General features: G+C 47.6%; 1 protein-coding gene across 5 annotated transcripts; it reads left to right on the top strand.

The window, feature by feature from the left end:
- Positions 1–99: 99 nt before the first annotated feature.
- Positions 100–21,408, top strand: CASP2 (caspase 2). 5 transcript variants are annotated; one of them, XR_008718151.1, is made up of 14 exons: positions 100–303; positions 3,716–3,866; positions 4,159–4,326; positions 4,487–4,568; positions 5,138–5,232; positions 5,515–5,691; positions 11,538–11,666; positions 11,818–11,908; positions 15,676–15,825; positions 15,969–16,078; positions 16,225–16,989; positions 18,566–18,877; positions 19,777–19,914; positions 20,953–21,408. XR_008718151.1 is itself a non-coding variant. In XM_055591173.1 (11 exons), the coding sequence occupies exons 1-11, from the start codon at positions 230–232 to the stop codon at positions 20,980–20,982; spliced, it is 1,257 nt and encodes a 418-aa protein (XP_055447148.1). In that variant the 5' UTR covers positions 100–229; the 3' UTR covers positions 20,983–21,408. The 5 variants fall into 5 exon arrangements, 4 of the variants coding, with proteins under 4 accessions (XP_055447148.1, XP_055447147.1, XP_055447149.1 ...); XM_055591173.1 differs by lacking the exons at positions 16,225–16,989; positions 18,566–18,877; positions 19,777–19,914; XM_055591172.1 differs by lacking the exons at positions 18,566–18,877; positions 19,777–19,914; positions 20,953–21,408 and having other exon boundaries at positions 16,225–18,476.
- Positions 21,409–22,554: the final 1,146 nt, after the last annotated feature.

Raw genomic sequence — 22,554 nt, forward strand, 5'->3', positions numbered from 1 at the left:
CGCTCGCCCTATTGGTCAGCGCGCCCACCGTGCGGGTTCTGCGCCTGCGCGCGCTGCGGCGACCGCTCCGGCGGGGTCGGCCTCGCGTTGGGGGGGGTGGGGGGCGGAGCTAGAGGAGGCAGTGCGCAGGCGCGTTGCGCGCAGGAAGACGGGGGAGGGATGCTGGGGACCAGGCTCGCGGTTTGTTTGGGCTGTGGGGGGTGCGCGCACAGCCCGGGAAAAGTGGGAAATGGCGGAGCCGAGCGCGGGCTTCCAGTCCCCCCTCCAGCCAAAGGAGCAGATGGCCGCTGATAGGGGGCGCAGGTGAGTGGGGAGAATCCGGGGGTCCTTAGTGGGTCCGAGGGGAGGAACGCAGATTTCTGGCGTGTGGTCCTGGCGCCTCTTCACCTCGGAGCCCCTGGAAGCAGCTATATCCGCGCTTCCAGCCAGGGAAGCAATGACCGAGGGGAGCGCAGGCGGGTGAATCTCTTCTGGGCCTTGTCCGCCTCGTGCACAGACTCCCCAGCCTCCATTACTTCCAACGCACGGGTCTCTGAACCAGAGGAGCTCTTTTCAGCCTCGCCAAATCTCGGCTTCTCTTAAATGATTCTTTATCTTTTCTGTTTCTTGACTCCCTTTTTAGGAACTAAACTGCTCTCTTAAAAACATGTGAGACCTGTAGACCTCTGCCTGGTGTGCATTTGTTTTAGGTCGAATAAATCATGATCTGTATTGCATTGGGTGTAATGACCAGATTTTCAAAGCATTCCACAGAGGTGTTGGGATTTGAGTACTTTGAGACAAGGAGGTGAGTGTGCCTCGGTCTCTGCCCTAGGTAAATCCTTTCATGGCAGACCCAGAAGATTAACGGAGGGCTTTCGAACCAGACCTGCAGAAGGACACAGAATCAGGACTTTTAAGACTCGCCTTTGCGTCAGTTTTCTCCACTGCCTCCTCTGTCTTAAAGTTCTAAGTGGTTGTGGTTACTTCTGAAAAGTCCATGTTTGAAACTGCCCAAGATATGGAAAGACTGGAAGGAGCAGGTGTGTGGAGAATGGATGGTGCTTCAAATTAAACCCTAATGAGTTACTGATGGAAAATTTAAGTCCAGAACTTGGAGTTAAGAACTGAGTGTCGATTAGTGAATTGTGTGAATGAGAGAGAATGGGGAGAGACTTTGAGAGGGATTGTCAACGTTTAAGGGCAGACCAAAGGTCCTGTGAAGGAAAATAGGGACCTTGTAGGGAGAGAGGGAAACTGGAGAGAATGGTGGCATGGAAACCAAGGGAGGATAAAGTTTCAAGGAGAAAATACCAGTAAATTAAGAGAAAAAAGTTGAGTAAACTGCCCCACTATTGGTATGTATCCTGAGGAAATACCCAGTATCCAGCTGCGATGTTATCTTGCGACTGACCTATTAACACTTATTTTTATCAGAGTTCATGCATGTCTGCTTTGGTGTATGTTCCAAGGTGATTCTTTTTTTTTTTTAAAGTATTTATTTACTTATGGCCATGCTGAGTCTTCGTTGCTGCATTGGGGCTTTCTCTAGTTGCTGGACTTGTCATTGTAGTACTCTCTCTTATTGAGGAGCACAGGCTTTAGGGTGCGCTGACTTCAGCAGTTGTGGCTCCTAGGCTCTAAAGCACATGCGAAGTAGTTTTGGTATACAGGCTTAGTAGCTCTGCTGCATGTGGAATCTACCTGGACCAGGAATCGAACCGTGTTTCCTGCATTGGCAGGTGCCAAGGTGATTCTTAATGATTCTGATTCTCTCTAGATTGTATTGTTGTAGCAGGTTTTTAATGAATATATGGGGTAATAGGAGTATTATGATAGAAACAAGAAGTTAAAGCGAAGTTTCAAACATCACTGTCCCAAACCCCAAAATCAATGAAAGTTGGCTACCTGTAACCCTGGGCCCTGGAGAAGGAAATGGCAGCCCACTCCAGTATTCTATCCTGGGAAATCCCATGGACAGAGGAGCCCAGCAGCTACAGTCGATGGGGTCACAAAAGAGTTGGACACAATGACTAAACAACACAACTCTGGGAGTGTTTTACTGGCTGGTTCCTCTGCCTTTGGATTTCTTGTGCCTCAGAAGCTCTTCCAAAGCTGCTTTTCCCTCCTCCATTCTAGAATTAAACCATGGACATTCTACAAATGCATGGTATTTCACTGATTCTGAAATGTATGTCCCCCTCACTCCAGTACTCTTGCCTGGAAAATCCCATGGATGGATGGAGGAGCCTGGTAGGCTACAGTCCATGGGTCCCAAAGAGTTGGACACGACTGAGAGACTTCACTTCACTCACCCTCAACCCCCACACAAACACATTTTAACATCTTTGAAATCAGGATGCATTTTAAAATAGATTTTTACGTTGCAAACTGAAGCTGTTACCTTTCTTACTGCCATCATATCCTCAGTGTTGTTATGTATTTGGAAACTGAGCAGGCTGGCAAGTGCATGGGTTCGCTAAGTCAGACGCGACTGAGCAACTTCACTTTCACTTTTCACTTTCATGCATTGGAGAGGGAAATGGCAGCCCACTCCAGTGTTCTTGCCTGGAGAATCCCAGGGATGGAGGAGCCTGGTGGGCTGCCGTCTATGGGGTCACACAGAGTCGGACACGACTGAAGTGACTTAGCAGCAGCAGCAGCAGCAGCAGCAGGCGTATAGATGGTATATATTGGAAATATGATTCTTTTAGTTCATCAACAGAAGCGCATCTCTTTCCAAATGCATAGCAAAATGAAGGAGTCCTTGAAGTGAAGGCATCCCTCATAAACTAAATTACCAAAATAATTTAGCCTTTACAGGGATTAACCCTATAAGTGATTTCAGGTTAACGTTGATTGTTGCTGTCGTTGACATTTATCTGCTGTCACTGTCAGACTTTCTACTTAATGCGGTTCTTACAGGATTCTCGTCATTTCTGGTGTCATTTTGTCACAGGAGCTAACCGTTTTAAAAAACCATAGTTTTAGTTGGTAGAAGTGGGCTTCCCAGGTGGCGCTAGTGGTAAAGAACCTGCCTGCCAATGCAGGAGATGTAAGAGACACGGGTTCAATCCCTGGGTCGGGAAGATCCCCTGGAGGAGGACACAGCAAGCCACTGCAGTATTATTGCCTGGAGACTCCCGTGGACAGAGGAGCTTGGCAGGGTACGGTCCTTAGGGTTACGAAGAGTCGGACACGACTGAAGCAGATAAGCACAGCACACAGCAAAATACAGGCTTGAGAAGGTGTGTGTGTGTGTGATTTATTTGCTGTTAAAGTTGTCCATTGAGTTTTTGCCATTGTATTAAATTATTTTATTTCTCACAGAGGATTATTTTAAATTCAGTCACTGTCAGCAACTTAGATAAGTAATGTGAAATGTTTTCTGAAGTACTCCCTAATTAAAATTGGTCTGTCAGAGGAGTATTCCTTATTGTGAAGATGTGTACTTGTGTGTGTGTGATTTTTGTCACGATAGACATTTGTTATTCTAGTTGGAACACAGAAGATGATCTCAGCTGAACGTGCTCTATAAAGGATTGTATATCATTTGCTTATAATCAGTGTTACTGCCTAATAACAATACTTCTGTGATTTTAAGCAGATTGAATAAAGTATGTCTTAGTTATTGGAAGCCCTGTTCTTTATGTTTTTCCTACCGACGCCTCTTGCACCCCACTCCTCTGCGCCAGATCTTGTATTGACGGCTTTTCTGTCCGCCTTTTATCTGCAGGATGTTGAGAGGCTGTGGCATGCATCCTGACCATCAGGAAGCTCTCAAAAAGAACCGAGTGGTGTTGGCCAAAGAGCTGCTGCTAAGCGAACTGTTGGAACACCTCCTAGAGAAGGACATTATCACCTTGGAAATGAGAGAGCACATTCAGGTATCGAGGCAAAAGAGGAAAGCCAAGGAAATACATGGGTGGTCAGAGCAAGAACAGAGCACGATACAGCGGGGGAAGGATGTCATGATTCCCTAAAGCAGTGAAAATGCATTTCTGCCCTCAAGCATTTGACAGAAAAGACAGAATCCACGAGTAACGGAAAGGAGTTCACACATCCATTTCTTTCTGTGAAAAGGACTTCTTGAGACGGATGATGTTAGTGGGACTCTCACCTGGAGAAATAGGATTACAGCTGGGTGAGTGAAGGTGACGTCGTGTTTTATTCTTGTAGGCCAAGACTGGCAGTTTCGGCCAGAACGTGGAACTCCTCAACTTGCTGCCCAAGAGAGGCCCCCAGGCTTTTGATGCCTTCTGTGTGGCCCTGAGGGAGACCAAGCAGAGTCACCTGGAGGAGCTGCTGCTCAGAACCCTGTCTGGTCTTCAGCCTGTAGTCCCACCGGTATGGAGCCCTAGGCTGTGTGTGTTGAGAAAGGCTAGTTTGGTGGGAAGGGCATCTTTGAGACATTGGGGATGGGTTGGGGTGGGGAACTAGGGTTCTGTGTTACTTGATCTGAACCAGCTCCCCTGAGCCTGGCTTGGTGGGTCCTGCTTTTTTACAGTTGAGCTGTGACTATGACCTGAGTCTCCCTTTCCCGGTGTGTGAGTCCTGTGCCCGCCACAAGCGGCTCCACCTGTCTCCAGGTAAGAACTGATGATGTAAAATAGCACAACCCCATCTCCGCCCCAACCAGTCCCCTGTTGCAGATTGATTTCCATTTCCTTGACTGGTATCTCACTTTGCATAGTGTGATACCTATTTTTGTTTATAACTGGCACAGTTTCCTCAGTGCATTTGTTAGGGACCAGCAGGACAGTTTAGGTGGGGTGTAGGTTGGACCTGTTTCCTTTCCATCACAGATGATTTTTTTAATGGTGATTGGCCCTTGGAGCAACTGGTGAAGGTAAAAGATTCCTTTACGTGATTGGTGTGTGTTTGTATACAGCTGAGTTACTTCACAGTGATAGCGTACTGATTAGAATAAGACTTGTATCAGATACCCCATTCAGTCATTCAGTGGGTTGAGCATCTACTACTATATGCAGGTCAAGTGCAGAGGATCCTGTAATGAGCAAAAGCAAACAGGATCTCTGTCTCCGTAGTGCTTACGAACCAGGGGAGTGAGCGAGACCAAAGGGTACCTGAAGTTACATGAAGATACTAAGATTGTCAGGTAGACTATAAGCTAGTTTTTCTGCTTTGTGTGCCCCAGATGCAGTGGAGCACTCCCTAGACCACGGAGATGGTCCTCCCTGCCTTCAGGTGAAGCCCTGCACGCCTGAGTTTTATCAAACACACCACCACCTGGTGAGTCTTGGAAATGGCAAGAGGAAAGGCACTGGGAAATGAGATCCCCTTCCTGGGCATCTGAACATAGCTAGCTTGTGTGTACATAATTTCCTTCTTGCCTTCTTAGTCCTAAAAGCATTGCCTGTTGACTGTCTTTTGTGGGCATTTCTATATTTTGACCTGGTGGGACTACGAAGAAGAACGTGACATCTTAGTTTTCTTGAAATGTCTCATTTTGGAGGGGGAGGCATAGTTTCTGTCCTCACGAAGCTGATGGTCTCATCGGGTGCCCCTCCCCAGGCCTACCGGCTGCAGTCTCGGCCCCGTGGCCTGGCACTGGTGCTGAGCAATGTACACTTCACTGGAGAGAAAGACCTGGAGTTCCGCTCTGGAGGGGATGTGGACCACAGCACTCTCGTCACCCTCTTCAAGCTCTTGGGCTACAAAGTTCACGTTCTTCTTGACCAGACCGCACAGGTAGGTACCTGAGGTGTGGGGCATGCTGATGTGTGCATCAGAGAGCTGGTTACACGTGGGGGCCAGACATGTCCGTGCTCCTATGCCAGGCGGGCTGGGCTTTACTAGAGTTATTCTCTCTCCCTACTTTTTACTTATTGTATTGTGTCTCCTACCTTGCAGTTTAGTTTTTAAAAAAAGGAAACAGGGACTTTCCTGGTGGCCCAGTGGTAAAGAGTCCACCTGCCAATGCAGGAGACGTGAGTCTGATCCCTCATCTGGGAAGATCCCATGTGTCTCAGAGCAACTAAGCCCACGCGTCACAACCTCAGAGCCTGTGCTCTAGAGCCTGGGAGCCACAGCCACTGAGCCCGAGGGCCCTGGAGCCTGTGTTTCACAACAAGAGAGTAGCCCCCTGTTCTCCTAAATTAGAGAAAAGCCCTCCCAGGAAGACCCAGCACAGCCAAAATAAATACCTGAAGTTTTAAAAGGAGAGAGAGAAAGGTCTGGGGCCAGCCAGCTGCTGCAGTGTTGACCTCCCAGGGTGGCTGTGCTCCCTGAGTAAGAATGGTCCAGGAGCGGGTTCTCCCAGCTAAGCAACTTGTTTCCCAAGCACTCAGGAGGTGAGGAGACACCAATATGCACCCAGCCAACCAAGGAAAGGTACATATAAGTCAGGACTACACAGGACAGTGACTTCTTGATTGATACTGCTGCTTAGGGTTCCAGCTATTGTTCTCACGATGACGTTGGCCGATAAAAGTTTGCTAGAATTGTGCTTGTAAAATACTGTTTTGTTGCTGTTTCATGAATTAACATGACCTGTTATAAGTTGTGTGACCACAAGACAGATCTTCGGGTAGATAACTTCTGAACTAGATTCCTGCAGGTCATCGGCATTTTTGTGATCAGTCAGTCTCCGTTAGCCTCAATTATTGGCTGTACCACTGACTTTTTTACCTTTAGGGAGTTCTGTTTTGAAACTGAAAATAGTCCATTGGTAAATCGATACTAATTCTTCCATTTGATTCCAGGAAAACAGTACTCTCCTAAACTTGGGAATGTCCATGGTAAAATTAAGGTTTCTAGGAGATTCTCTGATCTGTTGAGGTAGGGTAGTCCGTGTCTGTCTTGAGCATTGCCTGTGGATTTCATTTGTTTCTCAGTTGTCTTACTTGTATGAAATAGATTATATCTGCTAAACTTTGGGTAAGGCCAGTTTCAGTGGTTTATACCTGAATGTTGTCCTTTACATGCTGTTGCCAGCTTCTCAGTGATAGCAGCTCCTGCAAAGGAGTAAACTCACCCTTGCTTCAAAGCCATGGCTAGAACAGGTTCTTTGATCATCAGGTACTTTCCTGAGAGTCTCCTGGGCTTGGAGTAAGGGTGGGACAACAGTAATTCTTTCAGAGGGAGTCCTATCAGAAGGTCATTTAACAAAATGAATGCTGTTTACGTTTCTTTAGTGGTTTTGGTCTAATCATTCCTTTTACTAGGGATTAACTCTGTTGTCCAAATTTTATGCAGCTGATAAAGGATTTTATGTGCCTGATAGTTAAAAGATACATCCCTAATCACCACATCAGCTATGGGCTCCTGCTTCTTGGTGACGTGATGGGCCTATGAGCCCACTTCACAGATCTCATTCCCTGATACAGATTCAAGGACCTGTTGGGTTCTGATTCTCTGATTACATTGTTCCATGACTTGAATTGCAGCAGAGTTCAATTTTGAGCCCCTTATAACGGGGAACTATGTGAACTGCCAGAGATTCCCTGATGGCTCAGTAGGTGAAGAACCTGCCTTGAGTGTAGGACCTTGGTTCAGTTCCTGGGTCAGGAAGATCCCCTGGAGAAGGGATAGGCTACCCACTCCAGTATTCTCGGGCTTCCCTGTGGCTTAGCTGGTGAAGAATCCGCCTGCAATGCGGGTGACCTGGATTTGATCCCTGGGTTAGAAAGATTCCCTGGAGAAGGGAAAGGCTACCCACTCCAGTATTCTGGCCTGGAGAATTCCATGGACTATATATAGCCCATGGGGTCCAAAGAGCTGGACACGACTGAGCGACTTTCACTCTAAATTTTGAGACCCTTATAATGGGGAACTGTGTGAGCTCTCAGAGATTTTTTAAAATGTGAACCTTGAATTCAAGGCACTTCAGTTAGATGAGAGTCTTGATTTCAGTTTAAAAAAAAAAAAAAAAAAGCAGCATGTCCCCTAATGTTCCTGAGACAAGAAAAGATTAGAGACAGTGTCTTCTGCAGTAGTGAAGAGGAAGAAGCTACCACCTGGGTAGATGTGGTCAAGAGGGTAAATGAGAGGTCAGGAGGGTGTGAGATTTCAGCTGTCCTTGGAGGGTGGAAGCTGCTGAGGAGAGAGAAGGGGTGAAGGGGTCCTACACAGGGGGCACAGCATACTGGTTAGAGCTGTGTGTGATGTTCAGGACCTGGTGGTGAACCAAGTGTCTGGGGCCCAGGAGTGCCAAAAACAAGATTGGAGATCAAGGGACCAGAGTGCCCAGGGCCTTGAACATCTTCCCAAAGGAACTGGACTTCCTTGTGTTGACACTCCAACATCATTAGTAGTTTTTGAATAGAAAGGTGATGCATTCACAGTGATGATTCAGAAAGATTAATATGACACCATTGTAAAGAATGAGGTAGAGGGCTTCCCTGGCAGTCCAGTGGTTAAGACTTCATGCTTCCAACACACGGGGTACAGGTTTGATCCCTGGCTGGGGAGCTGAGACCCCACATGCTGTGATGAGATGGCAGGGGTTCTGAACAGGATAGCGGACTAAAAGGAAAAGAACACATGTGAAAAATAGTATAATGGCATGATTGTACCGTCAGTGCTTTGTGACTGAATAACTACATATGGAAGAAGGAGGAAAACGTAAGGAATTGAGAGCCTCCAAGGAAGTCAGGACCAAAGACGTGAATTTGGGAGCTACTTGTGTAGGGAAAAGACTTAAGTAATGAGAGCCTATGATCTTCGAGAAGGAGCCAAAGGGCTAGGATTGAACCTTGAGGGTATTGCCCTCCCCACGTATCTGGGCCTCAGCAGCTCTGGAGGTGCAGAACGGGACAGTGCAGGGCCAGTTTCTGACGGTGGCCAGGCAGGCTTGCAGGCATGGTTGAAACCAGATGACGGCAGTGGGTGTGACCTCTTCCTGATCGAATGTCCTCAGCAGGCCAGAGACAGAACCAAGAAAATTTAGATCCTCTTTTTCTCCCCCTATTATCCTTTTTTTTGCTTTAGAGATAATGTCACTTAAAAATCTGAGATGGTGTAATCTTAAATTGTCTTATGCTGATGGTGCTGGCAAGCATGCTGGTATCTTCCCTGCCCATGGAGGTGTTCAGTGCTTCTGTTCTTCATCAGAGTCTGTTCTCATTGCTTCCACCTCATGAGATTACTAGTTCTAGAATTACAGTTTATTGTATGTTAGGCAATGAGATAACCTTTAAAGTGGCAGATTTCTTTTCGCCAGGTATTGGTTTATAGCTTGCATTTGGTCACAGATGGCTTTGAGAGTATAGTGACAAGCGCTATGGGTCATCTCTGGAAAATGCAGCTGCCCATAGAATTTTGTGTGTAGTTTCAGGGAGTTCACAGGTTATTTATTCCCTTCTTCTGTGTCCCCCAGCCAAAAACACATACAAGTGTGAAGAACCCTGCTATTTATAGAAGCACTGTAATTTTATCAAAAATAGATCTCAAGATCATATTTTAAGCTATGCTGCTTTCAGAAAAATTCCCCCAAATGACTAACCCCCATTTATTCAGTGGTTTAGTCTTATTAAATTCAGTTACAGAGCCTGTCTATTCTTACTTTGGACTTTGTTGTCTTCTGTTTACTGATAAAATAACCTCAGTTAAGTTCGAAATGCTCCTGAGTGCCAAACCTATACTTTTATTCCCTTGGAGCAAAATTAGCTTCCACTGTTAGGTGTTAAATTCTGTTATAGTCAACTCCAGGGGAGCAGTCATAACTTATATGTGTTCTCTGGGGATTATATATTATTGGATGAATTTTGGATATCTTTTATTACCTTAAGATCTCCAGAATTATGGTTGGGTTCTATTTGCTCAGAAAGTATACATGCCCTTTCAACACAGCCAGTTTCTCCATTTCCAGTGAAACTGCAGACTTTCAAGTCTTTTATGAAATCTCAGTTATCTGCAAACAGATATGTTCCAAACAGCAGATAAGTTCTCACATGTTAGTACATCAGACTCATATGGAGGGCTTGTGGAGGCTCAGCTTGCCGGGAGCAAAGACTGCATTTCCTGCAGATTCCCAGGTGAGGCTGATGCTGCTCTTTGAGAGGTCACACTTGGAGAGCCCCTGCAGTCTGTTAATACAAGTAGGACCTGGGTATGGTGCTGTTAGATACATGTGTTCTGAAACTGCTCTGCTTTATAGCGCATTCTTCGTTATATTTTGGTCAAATTCATAGCAAAATGAACTCATTTTCTCCCTGCTCACCTCAGAGACAATCTAGACATTTTGAGTTGTAGAGGGAGACGTGGTTTTAACGATTTGTATCACATTGGTATAATTATGCTATTAGATGTATTATAATTTTACATTGTATAGAGCAAATGCTTAAGGTGGAGTGTTACTCATATATGGCAGTCTAGTGCAAGATCAAAAAGATTCTTAAGCTGGACTACAGCGTTTCTTTGGAAAAATAATATGGCACAGTATGAAGGCAGATCTTTGCAGTATGTGCCAGGCGTAGTGATAAGCCCTTTCTATGCAATATTTCGGGGCTTCCCTGGTGGCTCAGTGGTAAAGAACTCACCTGCCAATGCAGGAAACATGGGTTCAATCCCTAGATTGGGAAGATCCCCTGGAGAAGGAAATGCCAACCCATTCTAGTGTTCTTGCCTGAGAAATCCCATGGACTGAGGAGCATGGCGGGTTACAATCCTTGGGATCACAGAAGAGTTGGACGTGACTTAGCCACTAAACAACAGCAGCAATGCAGTGTTTCATTTAATCTTTACAAACTTGGAGAAAATTTACTATTAATTGTCTTCTTACAAAGTGGATATTAGAACCTGTTCTAATTTATGAACCCACTGGCTCATGTAGCTAGTCAGGACCCTGTCCAGAGTCCTCCATAGAGTGTGTTCTTCTGTGAGCAAAAGCATTTTTGTACAGACGTCATCATCGTCTCTGGGAACTTCATTTCTGAGACAGAAAACAGCATGGAAGTACTGCTGTTCTCTGCTGTCATGATCCTGTGAGCCCGTGATCACAGAACAGTTCTTAACGGCTGTTACTTTCTTGTAAGTGTGTTACTTACTCATTCACAGTTTACCTGGCAGTCCTCTTTGTGCCATTAACATACAAGGGCACATGCGCTGAAAAAAGAGCTGGTTGATGCCTGAAGAATGGGTAAAGTTAACTAGCATCTGCATGATTAGCTTCATTAATAACTTGGCTTCACTCCAGGAGTTCTTCACATGAGCTTATAATGAGCCTGTGAATCATTATATTCAGTGTTTTGTCTAAGTAAGTGAGTGTTAGTTGCTCAATTGTGCCCAACTCTTTGCAACCCCATGGACGGCAGCCATGACTGTTGCCTACAAGGCTACTCTGGATACTGGAGTGGGTTGCCATTTCCTTTTCCAGCAGATCTTCCCGACCCAGGGATTGAACCAGGGTCTCCTGCACTGCAGGCAGATTCTTTACCGACTGAGCTAAAGTCGTGTAGTTTTCTTGTGTTTACTTAGCTTCTGACTTGGTAGAGAACGCGTTTGATTTTCTAATAGCCTAGGGCTTCAGACACCAAAAGGAAGCTTGTATAGGTGCTGACTCTAGTGAGCAACCCTGAAAGGCATCTTTCTCCTAGGAAATGCAAGAGAAACTGCAGAATTTTGCCCAGCTCCCGGCTCACCGAGTCACTGACTCCTGCATAGTGGCGCTCCTCTCCCACGGCGTGGAGGGCGGCGTCTACGGCGTGGACGGCAAACTGCTCCAGGTGCGTGCCGGTCTGTGGCTGCGGCTGCTGAGCCTGGGCCACGCCACCTCCCACTGCCCGTCTCTCCAGGGATGGCCGCTGTTTATGTGTACAGGACTCAGGGGTCCCACTGACCACCAACCTCCTCTTCTCCCTTATTTCTCTCCGACAGCTACAAGAGGTTTTTCGGCTCTTTGACAATGCCAACTGCCCGAGCCTACAGAACAAACCGAAAATGTTCTTCATCCAGGCCTGCCGTGGAGGTGAGTGCCCCGGCGGACCGGCCCCTGGGTGTGGCCCCCGGGCAGCCTCCACCCGCTCTCACTTTCCTGTTTGCTCCTCTCAGGTGCTAGCGGATCCCTTGGGCACCTCCTTCTGTTCACTGCTGCCACCGCCTCTCTTGCTCTGTAAGTGTCTCCCGACGCATGGGGTGTGCTGGGACTCGGGCCGCCCCTGGCTCCCAGGTGGTCAGCTCTCTGCGCGCCGCCGCGTCCACCCCCAGAACGCTGTCGGCCAGTGCCTTCGCCTTCTTTGCTGAGGACGCTTCATTTTTTCCTGTGCTTATTATTAACCCTGGTGCGCTTTTCTCATCGCTCTTTCTGTTCAGGGTCTGCCAGCTGCCTCCGCTTCCTCACCTTCTCACTTGGTCCTCTTCCTGTTTTTCTTTCTCCACCTCTCCTCCCCCTTTCCGCTTTCTCCTCCTCCTCCTCTTCTCCCCCACACCCCATTCTCGCCTCCTCTCCTCTCCGGGCCCCTCCTGTGTCATGCGGGAGAGCAGTGTGGAGGCCCCACGTCACCTTGGGCTCCTGCTCTTCCGTGAGCTCCTCCCATCCCTCTTGCATGCACTCTTTTTTCATCCCTTGAAAAGCCAGGACTCCCTGATTACGCTCAGAAGACATGCGGGTGTGCGTCTCATCTCAAAGGAAAAGAGTAGTGATTGAAAGCGCTAAACATGGAGTCAGATTCTGCCTCTGCTACTGACTAGTCGTGTGAAGTTATAGAGCAGTTACTCCATGTCCCTTCACCTAGTCCTCGGTATAAAATGTAGGTAATCACACGTCCTAAGGTCGTGTTGTTGTGATGGTTAGGTGACGTGGTTCACCTGAAAGTGGTTCGTATTAGCTCAGTGCCTGGCTCATGGTAAAGCCACAGAATACCAGCTCTGACTGTTAGAACATGGTCTGTTCCCTTAAGAGACTTACAGTTTGATTTAAAGGTGCCTTTGTCCAAAGATTCAAGTAATATATTTTTTACATGGGTATAGCAGAGAATCATGGAGAAGGAAATGGCAACCCACTCCAGTATTCTTGTCTGGAGAATCCCATGGACAGAGGAGCCTGGCAGGCTACAGTCCATGGGGTTGCAAAGAGTCGGACACAACTCAGCAACTAACACATAGTAGAGAGAGGTAAATAATCCACCTGCAGTGCAGGAGCCACAGGAAACACAAGTTCGATCCCTGGGTGGGGAAGATCCCCTGGAGGAGGGCATAGCAACTCACTCCAGTATTCTTGCCAGGAGAATCCCATGGACAGAGTAGCCTGGTGGGTACAGACCATAGGATCACAAAGAATCAGACACAACTGAAGTGACCTAGCACGCATGCATAGCACAGAGCAGCAGTGGAACAGCAGGTAGAGCCTTTCAGGGAAAGAGGAGGAGTGCAGTGTGACAAGCACACCAAGATCAAAAGGACACCCCTTCCCCTGCCCCACAGTGGGCTGAGCCACAGGTATGCCTGGTTCTCCATCTGCGTCAGTCACGTGTAGTGAGATGTGGCTGACCACGTGAGACAGATCCTAGTGATCATAAACCTGTAGTCACAGCTGAGATTTTGGGCTTTCACAGAAGATAATAATACAGAGCTATTGGGAGCACAAATAAACAATTGGATAATTTTTTTTTAGGATGATTACAGGGAGCAGTGCTGAGAAAAAGAGAATGTGTGAGCAGGAACTTCCTCTTTTTATGTCCCTGCTGTATCCGCAGGCCCAGGGCACTGCCTGACACTAAGTAGCACATCATAAATACTGGCTCAATAGATGGAAATTCAGTTCAGTTCAGTCACTCAGTCGTGTCTGACTCTTTGCAACCCCATGGATTGCAGCACGCCAGGCCTCCCTGTCCATCACCAACTCCTGGAGCTTGCTCAAACTCAAGTCCATCAAGTCGGTGATGCTATCGAACCATCTCATCGTCTGTTATCCACTTCTCCTCCTGCCCTCAATCTCTCCCAGCATCAGGGTCTTTTCAAATGAGTCAGCTCTTTGCATTAGGTGGCCAAAGTATTGGAGTTTCTACTTCAGCATCAGTCCTTCCAATGAACATCCAGGACTGATCTCCTTTAGAATGGACTGGTTGGATCTCCTTGCAGTCCAAGGGACTCTGAAGAATCTTCTTCAACACCACAGTTCAAAAGCATCAATTCTTCGGCACTCAGCTTTCTTTATAGTCCAACTCTCACATCCATACATGACCACAGGAAAAACCATAGCCTTGAGTAGACGGACCTTTGTTGGCAAAGTAATATCTCTGCTTTTTAATACGCTGTCTAGGATGGAAATTAGCCTGCCTAAAAAGTGGAGCAATAATACAGAAAACAGATACAGGGATGTGAGAAAAGAGCCATTCGTTGATCAATAGATCTGAGACAAAGGCGGGAGAGGCGTCTCCTTTCTCTTGAGGGACGCATGCAGCTTGGCCTGTTTCCTGTAGGAGGCATCACTGGCAAAGTGAAGTAAACATGTTCCCAATCATTTTCTCCTGTGTTCAGAGATTATATACAAATACCAGACCTGGGTAGGGAAATAGCGCCCTCCTGGGCTAAACTGAATCTTTGCTCTAAAGTCAAATCTTCCAAGGGATGACCAGTAAGCCAGCTGTTCCTTTAAAAGTCTGAGCTCACCTGTCTTCTGCTGTACTTAGTTAACATAACTGATGCCTCGAAAAAGGACCCTGCCCTGGTTGACTGGCTCCTAAACTGGAGTGTAAGCTCCATGAGGATGGGGACTTTCTCTTCACTGTATCCCTGGGGCTTAAAACAAAAACAGTGCCTGGCACATGGCAGTTGCATAGTAAATTTTTGTCAGATTAGTGAATCTTGGTCATTTTCTGCATAGACCTTCAAGTTTCGCTCCCCTTTAAGGCTCTCTTGGGTGTTACTTGGAGCAGGAGATGTAAAGAAAAAGAAAGCTTACACACTGTGTTACCTTTGGCTTGACAAGCTGTCCCAGCACTCCCAAACAACAGTGTCAGAGAAAGAACATGTCTGGGGCTAGATAAGGCCCCGGTCAGAAGGCTGGGCGTGTGCTCAGGGGATGTTGAGGATCTACTGCTAATAATTGAATAATAGTGTCCTTTTTACATTGTTAAGAGAAAACAGTTGATTATCCCAATTTTAAGTGTCTCTTAAATTTTGTGTGCCAGCTACAATTTGGCTTATGAAATTAATAAATAATAAGTGGTTTAAAAATATCAAAAACACCATGGAAACACCTGATCATGCTTAGTTTTATAATGTGTTTATCAAAAACATAGAAATTGTGGTTGTGGTTTTCACACAGCATACTTGTAGTAATTATATTTTTGGTTTATTAACTGGTTTCTCTTTTTTATGTAGTATAACTCTATCAGTATTTTATCGTGTATTGCAATAAGGAGCACTTTGACTTCCAGGTATACTAATAATTGGACGAGTGAATCGTGGACGCAGATGGCTTTTCATTCTGTTTACAAGGAGTATTTGATTGAGCACTTTCCCGGTGTTACACAGAGTGGACAAAGCTCAGACCACATATACGTGCGTGTGCGTGGGCACCCTCCGCCTGATCGGTGCACGCTGGCAGAGGAGCGGGAGTAATGGTGTTTGTTTTCCTTTTTTTTAAATTAATTCATCAGCCAGAGTTTGGAGGCAACAGCTGGAAATGGCTCTTCCCATCCCAGTTGCAGGGAACTTGGGCTTGCCAGTGACAAGCCCGGGAGAGGTGGGAGGAAATAACGTCTTTGTCCACTCTTATTTGCTTTTCTACAGATGAAACAGATCGTGGGGTCGACCTGCAAGACGGGAAGAACCATGACCGATCCCCCAAGTGCGAGGAGAGCGATGCCAGCGGAGAGGAGCTGCTGAAGACGCGGCTGCCCACCCGCTCAGACATGATTTGTGGCTACGCCTGCCTCAGAGGTACTGTGTGTCCCGAGGAGTGATTCCAGAGGTGGCAGGCTCTGTCACTCAGGGCTCTGACCAGGGCGGGTGTGGGGGAGGTCCGTCCGCTGGGGAGGGTGCCCGTGGCCTTCAGCCGGCGCCCGCTGCTGCTCTGGTTGCAGGGACTGCTGCCATGCGCAACACCAAGCGGGGCTCCTGGTACGTGGAGGCCCTCACCCAGGTGTTCTCCGAGAGGGCCTGTGACATGCACGTGGCTGACATGCTGGTGAAGGTGAGTGGGCTCCGCCCAGCCGCGCAGTGTTCCACCCTCCTGCTCCCTTGCACTGGTTTTCAGTCTTCCACCACCCTTCCGCTTGTGCTGGGATTCTGAAAACATCCGATTCTCAGACCCCGGCCGCTGGGTTTCTGCCTTGGCAGGTGAACGCGCTCATCAAGGAGCGAGAAGGCTACGCCCCAGGCACGGAGTTCCACCGCTGCAAGGAGATGTCCGAGTACTGTAGCACCCTGTGCCGCCACCTCTACCTCTTCCCGGGCCACCCCCCCACGTGATGCCAGCCCCCCAACCCCGCATCCCACCTCGTCACCGGGCCACGTGGAGGCCGCTGGGCCTCAGGAGGCGAGGTGGAGCCTCTCTCTCCAGGATGCGCAGCTTCTGTGCCTCCCCTCAGGGATTGGGACTCCCCCAGGCTCCTTTCTCACGCCCACTGTCTCCACTGGTGACCTCGGACCACCAGCTCCTCCTGTACGCACCTCTCCTGGAGAGCCGGCTCTGGCTGGACTCGTTGCCAGGAGCATGTGGCCTCCGTTGAGGGACCTGGCGAATGACACTGTGCACGCAGTATCTTGTGGGTTTCCTCGATGTTTGTGTTCAGCTCCTGCCCCCAGCACTCTTGGAGGAAGCACCCTGGTAATCACTTTTGTTCCAGGAGCTGAGATGTCCCAGAGGTCACACCTCCTGTCTCCTTTCATGTCCCGGCCCCATTTGTCCCAAAGTGGGAGTTTCAGTTCAATGCAGACAGTTTTCATTTGATTTCAAAAGGCCAAGCACCCTCTGCCACTGTGGGCGGGCCCGGACCTGTGCGTTTGTCCCCTTCGATTCCAGAGGGTCTCCCCCAGGAAGGACCGTCTTCTCAGCTCAGCTCTTGGCTCCTTGGGGCTCTGGGAATTCAGCCTTCAGCAGAGGTCAGAATTTGGATGCCTTGTGTCTGTTAACTTGTTGATCTTTGCCCATGGAAGCTTCCAAGACCTTTTCATGGGTTGTGGGTGCCCCGAGCTTTGTTCCTGAAGTGAGCCTTGTAGGGAGTGTCAGCGGAGGAGACAAGGGTGCTGTGCTTGCTCATGCTTGGCAGTCTGCCACCTTATCCTTGTTTTCCTTCCCATGAAGTGCCCCTCCTAGAAGAGCTTCCTGGCTGTTATCTCTCTGCTTTCTGTTTCTCCCCTCTTTACCTTTGTCTCATTCTGTTTACGGCAGCCACGAAATCGTCTAAAATACAGCTTAATTGGATCGTTTGGCTGCTTGAGGATGTAGTATAGTACTTTGTTCCGGCTTTCTTCTTCTGTATTAAATCCTCTCTGGATTTTATGTGTTATTTCCCCTTCCCATTGTGACTGTCCATTTCAGGGAGGTCACTGCTCTATACATGTTATTTATTTACCCTAGAAGCCACCTTTATATGCACTTACATGAAGCCTTCTATTCTTAAAGGCCTTTTTTGCCGTACGACAATCTAATCTCTGTATGACAGATTTGTTTTTAAGTATAAATCTGATCCTCTCACTCCCCTGCTTGGAACCCTTTGGTTTCCTGTAACACCTCTAATCAAATCCAGACTCCTTCCATTGGCCTGTAGGGCCTCATAAGTGCTGATTTCCCTGTAAGCGACAGCTCAATGGTGTCCTGGGTTTCTCAAACATTCTGAGGTCTTTCCTGGCCTAGACCGTCAGATACTGTTCCTGGGTCCGCTGAGCCCTACGCCTCGCCACTCTTGGCCCTGGTGGCTTCTTTATCCTTCAAGTCAGAGCTCAAAGGCCACCTTTTTGTGGAGGCCTTCCCAAGCCATTCTATTAAAAATAGAGTGTTGTTTTTAACTTTATTTCTGTCTTCTGTTTAATCCCTTCATTGCACTTATCACACTGTATAATCACTCATTATATGCGTGCGTGCTTCACGTGTTCATTCGCATCTCCCCTTTAAACTCCATGAGGGTGGAAACCTTGTCTCTCTCGTTCACTAATACGGACCCAGTGCCTGGCACGTCATAGGTCTTCAGTAAATGTTTGCTGAAGAAAGGAAGCAACCCTAGCCAGAATCCTACCCTTTGACGAGATTTCCCTTTTGGTAAAAATGCCCAGTTTAGTGTTTGTACTCTGTGTCCTCCCACGTGTTTTGTTTCATCCACTGGTATTATTAGCTCCTGAGGGCGGAAGTCACGTGCAGGGCGACTTCCTCTGTGTCTCCCGTGGTGCCGGGCGCAGTGCCCAGGCTCTGGTAGTTCAGGTGCTCAGTAAACACTCATTCTGTGAGCCGGGGGCTCGGAGACTTGTTGCCAAGTCCTGCCCTTGGCTCAGTGTCAGCTGGAAGTACTTAGGTGATAGAACCTTTCCAGTTCCCACTGCCAGGATTTTGTATTGCCATCTGGTGCCAAATAAATGCTCGTATTTATTACCGATGTGTGCCTGATGTCTGTAGAGAAATCATGTTGGGAAGCCCACTTAATTCCTTGACTTCTTAGAGCTGCTTTTTCCCACCTCCTCACAGGGCACACCCAGAGCGGGGCACATCTTGTTTGGCCGCAAGGTCTTTTTAATGCCACCAGGTCCGCATCTCGGACGGCCCCACCTCCATTGTGGCCACAGGCAGCGGCCCCAAACACAGCTTTCCGCACTGGGATTCCTTATGGTCACAAGAGATGGAAGAGTCAAGTAGCGTCGGTCCTGGATTGTTTAGATGACGAGAGGGAGGCTAGAGAAACACATTGAGTTGGAATGGGAGGAGATGCCAAGGATCGTAGAATTCCCCATGTCGCATGGTCCATTTTGGATTGAAGGTTTTCCTGGCTGGGTGTAGATGGTAAGAGAATTCTCGGGCAGTGGACTGTGTAACCTGGGGAGTTCTCAGGTGTGATGTGTCTGCACCTGGAGAGGCAGGTGTACCTGTGCAAGTGGGCTACAGAGGGTTAGAGATGGGAAGTTCTGTAGGAGCTTTGTGGTGGGATAGCTGATGAGGACCCTGGGGGAGGGAAGCTTGTCTATGAACCTAGAGGAGGAAGAGCAAAGAGGGATGAAGTTGAGCTGAAGCATCACCGGGTAAAAAGAGGAACTGGCTGAAGAACACTGAGGGCAAAGGCCGTAGGAGCAGGCTGGCCCCAGGTACCTCTGGAGGGAAGGGCCCTGGAGCAATGAGTGGGAGTACAGCCTGTGGGAGCTGGGTGTGTTCAGGGCTTACAGAGCAGCATCTGCTGAGCTGGACTCCCTGTCCTCCCCGCCCCGCCCTTGGATAAGGGCGTCAGGTTGAATTTCACAGCTCCGTGTCCTCTGCCAGGGGATTCTCTTCTAAAATTATCCCCCTTCTAGAACTGGGGGCGGTTCTTTGCTGCCCTCCCCCCATCCTATCTCCCGTGATAACGAAGAGAATAACAGGAAGAAATGGAGCAAGTGGGATATTCTGGTAGAAGGAGAAAGTGGTCTGAGGCAAAGATGTTAGCAGCTCCAGCTGCCTCAACACAGTGCGTCTCCTAGGCCCTATGCTTGCAGCTTTACACCATCCTCCCACAAGTCAGGAGGGTGTCATCACCCCGGTTCTTCAGAAGAGGAAATTGAGGCTCAGAAACTTCAATTTATACAGAAGAAAAAGCTGTAGCTTTAGGGACACAGACTCCAGAATTAAATAGATTTTGAATACTGGCTTGTCCTTTTAATATATCAGAGACCTTGGCTAAGGTGCCTAACTTCGCCCTTATTTAAACACAGGTAAATCGTTGCCTTAAAAGAAGGAAGGATGCTACCCTGTGAGGATGAAGCGGGAGGATGCGTGGTGGATCACTTGGGGTTAACGAATTACAGACGCTGTTACCATTTCTGAGCATGAACTTCAGTTTAACGACACAAGTTAACATTTGGCGCTCACTTTGGGGCAGACACTGACTTTTAATGTCTAAGGAAACAGAGGCCAGGATGGATAACAATCTGCAGACACTGACTTTTAATGTCTAAGGAAACAGAGGCCAGGATGGGTAACAATCTGTCAGCTTGAGTTCAACAATTTTGCTTCTGTGACTTTTTTTCTTAGCAAAAGGTTTTTTTTTTTTTTCCTCCCTCCTTACTTTTTGGGGCTATAGATTTCCCCCACTGAGTTGTGAGAAGGAGCCTGAGACCAAAAGAAAGACTATTCCATCTTAGCCCTTGTTGGGTAGAGAACAGGGGGAAAAGTGTACCATGTTCAAAAATCCAGAAGAGGGAGAAAGAGCCCTGTCCAGTGTTGGAAAGGTGTCATATGCAGGGGAGGGAAGGGACCAGGCCTTTTTGAAAGATCTGGGAGGCAAGGTTCAGTGAGCATAGAGGAAATGACTACCAGTGAGGACAACTACAAAGAAGGGTGTTCAGAGGAAGTTATAGTTGCCTGGGGGAAATTTCAGAAAGTTGGTGGTCATGGGTCCCATGCTAGGCTTGATATGGAACGGGCAAGCCCCTTAAGAATATGGTGTATTGTCCAGCAGTTGGAAAGCCCAGACTTCAAGAGGTGGGAATCTGAAAACAAGGGTGTCACCCTGGGAGAAAGTTCCTGCTTAAATTGATACGGGGATCCCAAGGAGCTGGGTCGTTCACAACCTTCTATACCCCAACACACTCCCACACACCTGTGTCCCGGACGGTCATTTCAGCAACCTTCCTTCAAATAGCAGTTCCATAAGCCTATAGGTTTATAGGTTTTAAGCTTGGACCTCAAGAAAATCTATTAAAACCCCAAAGAATACATATTTTATTCAGTATACATATCATAGGTAAATGCATGGTTGTGAATTTGCTTTAGGAGCTTTTCAAAGGACTCGCCAGAAACCCATCACTGGCCTTCCAGATAAAAGCACTGAGCCCATGGGGTGTTGGGGGTGGGATGGGCACAGTTTATATTTTATTGTTTTCTTGCAGGATGATAACCCAGGAGATTTTAATCTTTGAGCGGAGACTGAAGATCCTTACTCTCAAATGCTTACCCTTCAGAGCTAGCAGCTGGAGAGCTCCTTGACCCTCCTGATTTCAGAGTCTGGTTTTTAGAATTGCAGCTGGTGCTTCCAGGTGGCCTGGGGACTGGGAGGGTTTTCTTAATGCCCATGATCTTGCCTTCAAATTCTGGGATCCACAACCAGGACCTGATTGTCTCAGGAACACTGGAGAAATAAACAATTGTGTTAGATACTTGTTTCTTGGAATTATCAAGTTCCTGGAAAAACTGACTACTTTCAGGGGAGCCACCTCCACAAAGGGGTGGAAATCTCTTGTTTCTGAAGTCCCCTCCCTGCAAGAAAATAATTTCACTTTGGCAATCTATTTTCTTTCTTCTTAGCGATCTGTTTTCCTTATTAAAGTTTTTCTTTTGGGACTGTCCTAATGGTCCAGTGATTAAGAATCGCCTTTCAATGCTGGGGACATGGGTTTGATCCCTGGTTAGGGAACTAAGATTCCACATGCCACAGGGCAGTTGAGCCCATTCACCACAACTGAGCCTGTGTGCCACAACTGGAGAATCTGTGTGCCTCAACTAGAGAATGTGTGTGCAACAACTAGAGAATGTGTGTGCCACAACTGGAGATTGTGTGCCACAACAGAAGATCCTGCATGTCCCCATGAAGATCCCACATGCAGCAACCAACACTCGACACTGCCAAATAAATAGACAAATATTTAAAAAAAAAAAAATCTTAAAAGTGTTTCTTTCATCTCACACCAACCCATTAGATTTCTTTTATCTTCTGCCTGGGGTGAAGGGAGATGTTACAGAACATCCAGGGCCTCATATCACACATTTGTCATCTTTGTGGGTAGATTACAGGTCTTCAGATTTATGTTAGAAAAGGTGCTCTTAATGGTATTCATCTTTCCACCTGCTTTGGACAGTCCCATTTAGCCTGGGACAAATTTCAGTTGTAGACCAGACCTTCAGTGTCCCTACCCTGCAGTCCCTGGGACAGACCTTGCTTGGTGATGGATCCCAAACCACACATTGGCTCATGTTTATAGCTTTCCTTCAATAGTGAATAGTTCACAAGGGAAGGACTGTACTAGGAAAATTGGTCTTAAAAAAAAAAAAAAGCATAATGCCAGATAGAGTAGTTTGGCCTTGGCCAAAAATTATTTATTGACCTGAAAAGGGAAGAATAGCAGGGTACTTCCCTGTCATCTCTTATGTCTGTCGGGCTCATCATGAGAAACTCCCACTCCTGTCTCTTCTTGGGCTCCCCCAATCCCTCGCCCCACTTCCACTTCTCCCCCTGTTATCTCACCTGCCCTGACAGCCCTCCCAGGGATGCTCTGTGCTCTAAATGGAAGCTCAGTCCCTCCCTGAACATCCAGGCTGCTGGTGTGGCTGTCCTGTATCAGTCCGGGAAGTAGGAGAAATGCCAGAACCCAAGGCTATTACCCCTGCGCCCCACACCCAGTGCTGATAAAGGTGGGGTCAAGGGTATGACCCCAAAGCATCACTAGTGGCCTCTGGCAGACAAGAAAAGGCAGAGCTGGAGGAGAAAGCTGAAC

The sequence above is a fragment of the Bubalus kerabau genome, chromosome 8, assembly GCF_029407905.1.
Source record: "Bubalus kerabau isolate K-KA32 ecotype Philippines breed swamp buffalo chromosome 8, PCC_UOA_SB_1v2, whole genome shotgun sequence".
NCBI classification, from domain to species: domain Eukaryota; kingdom Metazoa; phylum Chordata; class Mammalia; order Artiodactyla; family Bovidae; genus Bubalus; species Bubalus kerabau.